General features: G+C 40.3%; 1 protein-coding gene across 3 annotated transcripts in view; it reads left to right on the top strand.

Moving 5' to 3' along the window:
* The first annotated feature begins 309 nt into the window (after positions 1-309).
* The window catches only part of March8 (membrane-associated ring finger (C3HC4) 8, E3 ubiquitin protein ligase), a 33,851-nt gene continuing 22,894 nt past the window's right edge, over positions 310-11,266 (top strand). For 2 of the 3 annotated variants that reach the window (XM_013036217.1, XM_013036219.1), the window contains exon 1: positions 310-640. In XM_013036217.1, the coding sequence (XP_012891671.1) occupies positions 629-640 (12 nt within the window). In that variant the 5' untranslated portion in view covers positions 310-628. Of the gene's footprint in view, positions 641-10,097; positions 10,134-11,266 lie in introns of those variants that run through there. The other variant, XM_013036218.1, reaches the window with a different exon arrangement.

Below are 11,266 nucleotides of genomic sequence, written 5' to 3'. Positions count from 1 at the left end.
GGGTGATTTTCCTTGGTTTTCAGGAGCAGACTTCTTTTTTCCCTAGATGTAAATACTGACCTAGTGCTCACACGCAAGCCTGCTACTTTTCCTACATCTAGCCCTATGTGGGACAGGTTTATGGAGGAAAAAATTGTCCTTGTTCTTTCAGACATCTGTGGTTAATAATTTACCTCTTGTACATTTTTAAAAAAAGTGTCTCAAGTAATTCTGGGTGATAGGTTAACATACCAGAAAAGCAAACAGACCAGAAGCTTTTGCTTCATTGACTGAACTTCCATTCCTTGTACACTCACTAGCACACTTAGAATCTTTCTATTGTATATTGTTGTAGGGGACCAGAGAGCAAAAGCAGCACTGGTTGATGGAATGGACTTGTCATGAATTATTCATGCACTATCTCGGACCTTGGAAATCAGCTGGAGGAAGTAGTTAGTCTAGTTTGATCACTGGCATGCAGTGCTGAAGGCTTCGGCCAGTGCTCTGGTGGGGGGCATGGCATGTGCTTTCTCTGACTACTGGCCGGCAGCTGCTGTGCTGGCAGAGCCTGACCCCCAGGGTGAAGCTCAGGCACCATGCTGCAGAGGGGAGTTGCCCTGAAAACACCCTGGTGCTTCCCCGATGGAAAATGAAGCTTCAGGTAGGAGAAGTGCTGAGTCAGCAGCACCCAGGTGTCTCCTGTGATTTGGAGATGCTGGTAGGCCTTCTGGAATGCATGAACAGATTTCAGAGTTGCTCAAGGGTGTCTCCCTACAGGGCACCCAGCCAGAGGAGCTTGCGGGGTACTTTGTCAAGGATGTATATTGTGTCTAACAAAACTGTTACTTGAAATTGTGAAAAGTAATTTTAAGCCAATAGATGTTTAAATGTAATGTTGCAGCATTTTTAAATGGTACCATCCTACTTTTGATATAAACATAAGTCTTTCAGTGATTAGTATTAGCCACTTAATTTTAAATCATAGAGTTAAGGCTTTGGCACATCCTGAAAAATATTTACTTAGCTTACAATTTGAATGGGCACAGCTACGGTCTCTGTTACTGTTTTCTAGAGGAAGTATTGTTTGTGGGAGTTTTCTCAATGCTTTCAGCTGGAGCATTCCTTCTAGGGAGCTAGGTTAGCTTCTGTAGGCTAGAAATGCATAGAAGACAGAACAAAGGGTCTTTGTTCTGTTTGTTATTATTTACCATGCATGAGGCATGTGCCAGACCTTGATTCACTTGGCAGGGCTATTGTACTGTTGCCGTTTGCTTTGTCTGATTTTGTAGGCATGCTGTGTCTATTAACTTTGAGGGGGAGGATTATTCAATACTCTTGAGCTTGCAAGTGGGGGTGGGGGCAAAATCAGTGAACCATAGCGCTAAATAATTTGTGCCAAATTGTATGTACTATTTTCTCTTAGTCTGTGGTACAGGGGATGGAACCAAAGGCCTTGTGCTTGCAGATATTCTAACCTGTGAATCATGCGCCCCAGCCCTTTTGTTTCTAGAATTTTTCTTAATAGAGTCTTGCTGTTATCCCAATAGACCTCAAACCATGATGCTTTTGCTTCTGCCTCCTGATTGCTGGGATTATGGTATAAACCACCTTGCTAGCCCTGGACATACTATTTTCATCAGTAAATATAATTTACTGTTTTAACTCTTAATAAACATTCTGTGAACATACAAGATTCTGATATTTAATCCAATCAAGAGATTAGAGTCTATATACTGTTTAAAAATTTGTTTTGTGTGTGTGTGACAGTTTGCTTATGTCCCAGACTGTTCTCAAACTCACTGTGTAATTTAGGCTGGCCTTGAACTCATGAACCTCCTGCCTCAGCTTCTGAAGTGCCGAAGTGTTGGCATTCTAGATGTGAGCTACTGTACTCAGCTCTACTATACTGATTTAAGTGCTAAGAGTAGCAATCTTTTTTTTCTCTGTTGTTTTTAAAATATTTTTATTATTATCATAAAAGTAATGTACAGAAGAATTACTGTTATATAAATATAAATAAATATATATAAATAAATATAATGAATACTTTTTTTGGAAAATATCACCTCTTCTCTCTTTCTGTCCCAGTTCCTCCCTTCCCTTCTCAGTTCCTCCCTCCCCTCCCCACTCACAGGTTGTATACTCATTTTCAGCATAATGCCTAGTAAGTACCATTGCTGCAGTTGTTCCTCACTATTCTTCAGGCCCTAGAACAGTACCATGGCTCATAGTAGTTAGTAAAGAATACATTCTGTGTTGAAGATCTTTAACAGCTGTGGATAAAGGCTGCTTGTTCACATAACACTGTAGGAAGGAATATTACAGTTTCTATAATAACATTGTTAGCAAATGAATTGAATTATTTCACTCTCAAGATTTTGTGTATATTTGATGCATTATTTTTAAACAACACATTAATCTGTTTATTTTACTATTGATGTAATACTTAAACAACAGTGATCATAAAGACTTTTTGTTTTCAGTAAAACCTTATTTTAGTATTCAAAAAATAAAAATACTTACTGGAAAATACATTTTAAAAAGATTGTGTATTCTTTAATATATATTAGGAAGGCCTGTCAGGTGCATATGTATATTCATTTATTTATATTTGTGGGCATGTAGGTATGGTGCTTAGTGACACTAAGTAAGGTACCATGTTCCCCATTAGACAGACACATCACAGAATCCCAAAGGAAAGAAAGGTGTCTCTGTTCATCCTTTCCCCCTTTGTAAGCCCACTTATAAGAGAAAGCTGAACTCCAGACTAGCTGGAAAGCCCAGAACAATGTTAGGATCTTGTGTTGGTCATCTCAGATATTGTCTAGTATTTGTTACTTGCTTATAGTCAAAGATAAAACAAGAACTGAAGCAGACAACTATATTACAAATTTAGATTGTGCTGCTTTACTTAAGATGATTACTTATGCATTTTGCCTTATCTTAAATTCTGTAGCCCATTAAGTTGAAGATTTTCCCCTTTTTGTAATGTAATTGTTTCTCCAGACATTAAATTTACATTTAAAAGTCATGGTCACTGAATGTGTCCTAAGTTTTATTTGAAGTTTGAACTTCATATGAACTGATATTATTGTACTATTTTTATTTCTTAAGACTACTTGGATATTACTTTTTGTGCTGTAAATTACATTGATTTCTCCTTGCTAATGTCTATGAGAATTGCCATAACAAACATCATAGGCTGAATGGACTTTAACAACAGAAATTTATTATCTCAAAATTCTGGGTAGTGGAAAGTTGAAGATAAAGTCCCAACGGATGGTTGTTTGGTAAAGGACTCTTCCTGGCTCACCCATGGCTATTTCCCTTGTTCCTGAATGACCTTTGGTCTGTGTGTATTCTTGTTGCCATTTCCTTTTTTTTTTTTTTTTGTTGGTCCTGGGGCTTGAACTCTGCCAGGCGCTGTTCTTGCAGTCTTCAGCTCAAGGCGAGAGCTCTACCACTTGAGCCACAGCACCACTTCCAGCTTTCTAGTGGTTTATTGGAGATAGGAATCTTACAGACTTTCCTGCCTGGGCTGGCTTTGAACCGCAATCCTCAGATCTCAGCCTCCTGAGTAGCTAGGATTATAGGCGTGAGCCACCGATGCCTGGCTTGTTTCTCTTCTTTTGAGGACTCTAGTCCTAATGAACATATGGCTCATTTAACTGTAATGTAAGTAACATAATTTACTTCCTAAAAATCTATCTCTAGCTAGAGGCACAGTCATGAAGTTTAGGGTTTCAACATATAAATATGTACTAAATGAAGACAATGACATTTTCTTAATGCAGTTTCTCATTTCTAATGAGATTTATTAAACTTTCACTATAATAAAATTCCAAAATTTGAAATTAAAGCTTTAAGCCTCATGAAGCATTTGTAAGCAGAATAATTTTAGTGTCTACCTTTCCCATGTTAGAATTTGTTTTAAAATTTGAAAGTCTGGTCCAGGGATAGGTTTGTAATCCTAGCTACTCAGGAGGCTGAGATCCGAGGATTGTGAGTCAAAGCCAGTCTGGGAGGGAAAGTCCATGAAACTGTTATCTCCAACCAACCACCAAAAAATTCCAGAAGTGGAGCTGTGACTCAAGTGATAGAGCACTAACCTTGAGCAAATAAGCTTTGGGAAAGTACCCAGGCCCGGAGTTCAAGTTCCAGGACTCACACAAAACAAAAACAAAAACACAAAAATTTGAAGGATTATAGTACTCTTTCCCATTACATCTTCTCTCCACCCATTCCTTAAGTTGGTATTTTAAGTAAGCAATTGTTTGGCCTCCAAGAATCAGTGGTTACAGACAAGGTTGGTTCACTTAGAGCTGAGCCAGGGAAGTGTAGGTTTGACTTCTTTTTTTTTGGGTCCGGTAGTGGGCCTGAACTCTGGGCCTGGGCACTACCCTTCAGCTCTTCAGCTCAAGGCTAGTGCTCTACCACCTGAGCCACAGCGCCACTTCTGGCTTTTTTCTTACTTGCTTATGTGGTGCTGGGGAATCAAACCCAAGGCCTCAGGCATGCAAGGCAAGCGCTCTACCACTGAGCCACCTTCCCAGCCCCTGTAGGTTTGACTTCTGACAACCGTGTTTGAATATCAGTCCCACTGTGTACTCCAGAACCTCTGGTAATTGCTGAGTTGAGGGAACTCAGGAAAGTCATGAATTTCTCTGAGTTTGGGTATTTTCACTCTAAATGAATCTAAGTAAAATAGAATGGTTGCTGTGAAAAACAGGTTGGTGGTTTCTCAACAGCTAATTAGAACAACCTACCCTGTGACCTATATATAGTGTCTATGATTTTACCCCAGAGAACTGAAAACAGATGTTGAAGCAAAAACATGCATGTGAGTGCTCACCAGCAGTGCTGTTCATAGCCAGAACCCCAACACCCACTAGTAGACGAAGGATAAGCAAAATGTGCCAAATCCATATATTAAAATATTCAGCCATAAAATGAGTAAATTACTAAAACATTGATTGAACTTTGAAAACATTATGCTAAGTGAATGCATCTAGTTACTAAAGACCATATATCACATGGCTCTATTTATATAAAATGTCCCAAACAGGCAGATCCATAAAACACAGTAGTGACTACCAGGGGTTGAAGAGAGAGGGCTTCGGGCTGGGAAGGTGGCTCAATGGTAGAGCGCTTGCCTTGCATGCATGAGGCCCTGGGTTCGATTCCTCAGCACCACATAAGCAGAAAAAAAAAAGGCCGGAAGTGGCGCTGTGGCTCAAGTGGTAGAGTACTCACCTTGAGCTGAAGAGCTGAGGGACAGTACCCAGGCCCAGAGTTCAGGCCTCATGACCAGATCCAAAAAAAAAAAAAAGAGAGGGGGCTTCCTCTGATGGGCTTTGGGATTCTTTTTAGGATTATGGAAACATTCTGAAACTAGATAATGGTGAGGGTTGCATAGCACTGTATATGGTGATTGTATACTTTAAAATAGTTGAAATGTAATTTTATGTTTTATTTGCCATGAGAAAGAAGAAAGATGAGTTCATAGAAAAAAATGTAAAAATTTTCAGCAACAGGTAAAATCATGATTTTCACAAGCATATCTTAGGAATTTTTACTCATATGAGAATATTACACATGTTCTGCCAGTTCAAATGAAAAAGTCAAATCAATACCCAGTGGAGTAAGAGACTATATTGAGATTATATTACAAATGAAGGCAAAACTGGTGTTTTCCATATAATGTGAAGTCAACTACAGTGATTCTCAGATAAGACATCATTTATCTGTCAGGTGCCTACAGTTAAGAAGTTGCAAATAGGTTCCCATTGAAACAGTTTTCCCACTATAGGCTACTCTCTTCTAATAAAAAAAAATCTCATAGAAGAGTTATTCTTGATCACAGCTTATCTATCTGGCCTCGAGTTTTCTGGAGGAATCTCAAGATGGATCTCTCTTTCTTTCTTTCTTTCTCTCTCTCTCTCTCTCTCTCTTTCTTTCTTTCTTTCTTTCTTGTCGGTTGTGGGGCCTGAACTCTGGGCCTGGGCGCTGTCCCTCAGCTCTTCAGCTGTACACACACCAGCACTCTACCACCTGAGCCTCAGCCCCACTTCCGGCTTTTTCTGCTTATGTGGTGCTGAGGAATTGAACCCAGGGCCTCATGCATGCAAGGCAAACGCTCTACCACTGAGCCACCTTCCCAGCCCCAAGATGGATTTTTCTAAGCTTCTTATTTGTAGTTGCTAAGGCTAGGAAGTCACGCCAGTAACTTGTTACCAGATTTCACATGTAGCATCTATAAAAAAAAATTCTCATTTCTTAAGATCTAACAAATTTGGTTAAGGCTCTTGGGCCTCTTCTAAAGTGGTTTCCTTAACTGTAAGACTCAGAACCCTGTCAGCCAGTTTTTCAAAAGAAGGTTTTTCAAGCATGGCTCTGTGAAGTCAGCCTTATTAGTTTCTTAAGTGTCTAGCCATATCTGATCCAATGGGCATTTCTTTCCCATCTGAGTATCATTGTAAAAGCAGCATTACAATTACATTATTTTAAGGGTATATTGAACCAAACAGACATACTGCAAGACTTAACTACAAGTTATGTAGTTAAACAATAATAATTCAGTTGATTTGCTCAAGTAAGGCTTGAATAGAGATTTCTTTCTAAAGAAGATATGTAAATGACCCAGAAACATATGAAACATAATATTACTAATCCCTGGTGAAATGCAAATCCAAACCACAATGTGATAACACTTTTCCACTGCTAGGATGTCTATAATGTATTCCAAAAGTGTTGGTAAGAATATAAAAAAGTAGAATTATGTATACAGTTACAGGAATCAAAAATGGTATAGCCACTACAGAAAACAGTTTTACAGGTACCAAAGTAACTAAAGATGGAATTATTAGCATATGATTCAGTAATTCCACGTCTGGATAAATTTGGAAGCTGGGTCTCAAGGAGTAGTATGCCTGTGTTCCTAACAACATTATTTACAGTAGCCAAAGAATAGAAGCTATGCAAGGAGAATCCATCAAAGGATGAATAGATGGATAAAATGTGGTCCATCCCTATAGTGTAATACTAATCTTCAAAAGGAAAGAATTCTGTCATATGGATGATTCATGAGGTTGCTATGCTAAATGAAATAATCCAGTCATGAAAAGACAAATATCATATTATTTCACTTATATGAAATATTTAGTCAAATATCATTTTTATTAATCAAATATATTTTATAGATTTTCTTCTAAATTCTTTTTTTGGGGGGGAGGTTTGGTCATGGGGCTTAAACTCTGGGCTTAGGGTCTGCCCCTCAGGTCTTCAGCTCAAGGCTAGCACACTGCCACTTGAGCCACAGTACCACTTCCAGTTTTCTGGTGGTTTATTGGAGATAAGAGTGTCATGGACTTTCCTGCCTGGGTTGGCTTTGAACCGCAATCCTCAGATCTCACCCTCCTGAGTAGCTAGGATTATAGGCGTGAGCTACCAGTGCCCGGCTTCTTCTGAATTCTTTGACTCACTGTTATTGCAGATTTTATTTCTACAAGTGTTACTTTTCCAATTTGTTTCTGGTGTGTGTGTGCATGCGTGAACATGCACGTGTAGCTGTGTAGATCGTGGAGCTTGAACTTAGGGTCTGCGCCTGGTCCCTGAGCTTCCCCCCACCCCCCAAGGCTAGAGCTCTACCACTTGAGCCACAGCTCCAATGCCAGGTGTTTGGTGGTTAATTGGAGATAAGAGTCTCATGACTTTCCTGCTCAGGGTGGCTTCAAACTGTTATCCTCAAATCTTAGCCTCCTCACTTGACTAGCTAGGATTACAGGCAGGAGCCACCAGTGCCTGTCTTTTTCTGTTAATACAACAGTAACACATAACTCTAAAATTTGACTCTAATTTTTAAAAAAAGCATAACTTGAATTATTTCAGTTCTTTTAAGCTTATCAAGGTTTGTTTCACAAATCTACTTTGAAATCTGTCCACATAGTGTTCTCTGAGTATCTGAAAAGTATTCTGTAGATGCCTTTTCTCTTATTGCTCTACATAGTTAGTCTGACCATTGACTAGTGCTGTAGGTGGTATTCTGAAGTCTGGTTATTATCTGTCTTCATGTAATTCTGTCATTTTTTGCTTCATGTACTTTTTGGCCTATCTGATTAAGTATATATATATATATGTTTATAATTGTTAAATATTCATGATGAATGTACCATTGGATAATAAATCCTTCTAACTATATAAAATTTCCTGTCCTTTTTTTTTTGTCTCAGTGTACTAATAAAGCTTCTCTTTTTTTGCTGGTACTGAGATTTTTTTTTTTGGGTGGGGGGGAGGTCTGGTTGTGGGGCCTGAACTCTGGGTCTGGGCACTGTCCCTCAGCTCTTCAGCTCAAGGATAGCACCCTACCACTTGAGCCACAGCACCACTTCCGGCTTTTTTCTTTTTTCTTATGTGGTGCTGAGGAATCGAACCCAGGGCCCCATGCATGCAAGGCAAGTGCGCTCTACCACTGAGCCACCTTCCCAGCCCCTGGTACTGAGATTTGAACTCAGGCCTAGTGCTTTCACTAAGCTGCCTGGTCCATTCATGGGTAACACTCTACCACTTGAGCCATACCTCCAGCCCAGTGTCTTACAGTTTAATTTGAGATAGAATACCACAGACTTTTCTTCTAGGCTAGTTTTTGACCATTATCTTCCAGGTCTCAGCCTCCTGAATATCTAGAATTACAGGGGTGAGCTACCAGTGCCTGGTGTTTTTACAGTTGTTGTTTTTATCGTGTGTGTGTGTGTGTGTGTGTGTGTGTATCTCTATTTCCTTCTTTTTACTTTAATGTTACTTATAATATTGAATCTAAACTGGCTCTCCTGTACTTAGCAAAACAATTCTGTGTGCATCTACTCCAACAACTCATCCTTTGGTTGCATTGCTAGTCCATTTCTATTGAGTACTAGCTATGCTGGGTTTGTCTTGCATGTTACCTTCGCTTTCTGTGCCTCAGGCACTGTTTATTACTGTGTTCCTCCTTTATTGCTTTTCTTTTTTCGCTAAGTGATTATTATTATTATTTTTTGTCAGTTGTGGGGCTTGAACTCAGGGCCTGAGTGCTGTCCCTGAGTTCTTTCACTCAAGGCTAGTGCTCTACCCCTTTGAGCCACAGTGACATTTCCAGTTTTCTGGTAGTTAATTAGAGATGAGTCTCACAGATTTTCCTGTCTGGGCTGGTTTTGAACCATGATCCTCAGATCTCAGCCTCCTGAATAGCTAGGATTACAGGCATGAGCTACCAGTACTTTTTGAGGCCTTTTTTGATTTTTATTTCCTTTTAAGAAATTCTTCTTTTTCTTTTTTTGGATTGTAATAGGGTTTGAACTCAAGGCCTCACACTTGCAGAGAGATATGCATAGTTCAGGCGGTCCCTTGAAACTGAGGTGACATCTAGGGAACTGTGCCCAGGCCCTGAATTCAAGCCCCCAGGACCAGCACACAACAAACAGGAAATGCCTCTTTTAAGAAGCTTTTCTTTAACAGTTCTATCATGCACAGAGGTGGGAAAGGGCTCTGTCTTCCTCACATTGTTTTTCCTGATGGCAGCCAGGGCGCCGTGCAGTTCCTTTAGCCTCTTCCTGGCATGGATGTATGTCCCAGACTTTCTTGATGAACTCCCTGGAGATAACGGGCAGCTCTGTGGTGTGGTGTTCCCAGAGACAAAGCCCACCCACCTTTCAGGTCCTGTCCTTGAACTTGAGTAAGGTGCATGTGGTGGCACTTGTGCCTTAGCTTATTCACATTCTGTCTTTTATGGCTCTTGTTGAGGTTTACACCCACAGGGTGGTATGGACCATGGCTTCTGTAATAGTGGCTGCTAAAGCAGAACAAAGCACCACCACTTTTGATGGTAGCTTTGGGTTTCAACTTCCATCTGCTAGTTTTCAAATAATGGATCATGTTAGTTCCCTCGGCAAGACCTCAGAAACTCTCTTCTTTTAGCCTACTTCTCTACCTTTGCTAAATCAGAATTTCAGAGGTGAAGTGCCGTCATGGAATATAGTGCCCCTCAGGATTTGGAAGCAGCATGCAGATGCGGGTTGCCAGTGGTCTTCATGGCTTGCACTGGGTGAGGGACTTCTGTTCCATCATCACTTTGGGACTGCTTATTTTCATTTTACAGTGTTGAGACAGTTTATACTTTCATCGTAAGTACTGCGCAGAGGAAGAGAGACCCATATTTCTCAGGTGCCATTACTTGGAATAGAGCTTCTGTAACCCGGAATTAGGGAGATGAACTGGGAAAGGCTGGAGGTCTGCCCCTCTCCGGGAATACTGGACTTGTTCATTGGAAGCTGCGGGGAGAGGAGCTGGAAGCTGCGGGGAGAGGAGCTGGAAGCTGCGGGGAGAGGAGACATTTTCGCTTGGCTGTATCTTCTTGTAGCCTTTGTCCAGCCGAGGGCAGGAGGGAGGGAGGGGTGTGGAGGAACTGAGTGCCAATTTCTCATTGTCCTTTATAGATTTTCTTCTGTAGGAAGGTTTTTGATATCTTAGTAACGAAGTGTACCTTGTTACTTTTAGTTTTCTGTTTGTACATGTTCCAGTACTTTTTTCTCCTGTCCTCTGTCCCTCCAGTGCCCCTTCTTGATCTCTTTTCTCTGCTGTTGCACTTCTTAGAGTTTGTTCCCTTTTGTTTATGGTGTTAATGAGCATTTCTCTGTGGTGTTAAGTACTTATTCACTCATCATGAGTTACATGTGTGTTTTTTGTACCATTCTGAGACATGAACTCTGGGTCGCTCAATTTTGCTTCACTTTTTCGTTAACTGGTGATAAGAGTCTCATGGCTTTGTTGGCCCCGGGCTGGTTCCAAACCACATCCTCAGATTTTGGCCTACTGAGCAGCTAAAATTATAGGCGTGAGCCACTGGCACCTGGCTTCATTGATGTTATTATTTTACTATCTTTGGTTTTACTTTCTTTATTTCATTATCTCTAGTTTGTTGATCATTTAGAACATGGTTATAACAACATCTTGATGTCTTCTTTTTTCTAATTGTTACATGTGTGTCAGTTTCAGTTTAACTATTCTCTTCATTGTGGATTGTGTACTTCATTATACATCTGATGTAAGGCATTTCTACTGCTTAGTAAGTAGGGATTACCTCAAAGAAAAGTTTTTATGTTATTGAATAGTTGAGCCAGTGACTTTGTTTTTTGCTTTTTGTTTTTTTTGGGGGGGGGTCTGGTTTTGGGGCCTGAATTCTGGGCCTAGGCGCTGTCCCTCAGCTCTTCAGCTCAAGGCTAGCACTCTACCACTTGAGCCACAGCACCACTTCCAG

This window comes from Dipodomys ordii, unplaced genomic scaffold (genome assembly GCF_000151885.1).
Source record: "Dipodomys ordii isolate 6190 unplaced genomic scaffold, Dord_2.0 Scaffold259, whole genome shotgun sequence".
Classification (NCBI taxonomy): Eukaryota; Metazoa; Chordata; class Mammalia; order Rodentia; family Heteromyidae; genus Dipodomys; species Dipodomys ordii.
The sequence above is the reverse complement of the archived record's forward strand: the minus strand, read 5'-3'. Positions and strand labels throughout refer to the sequence as shown.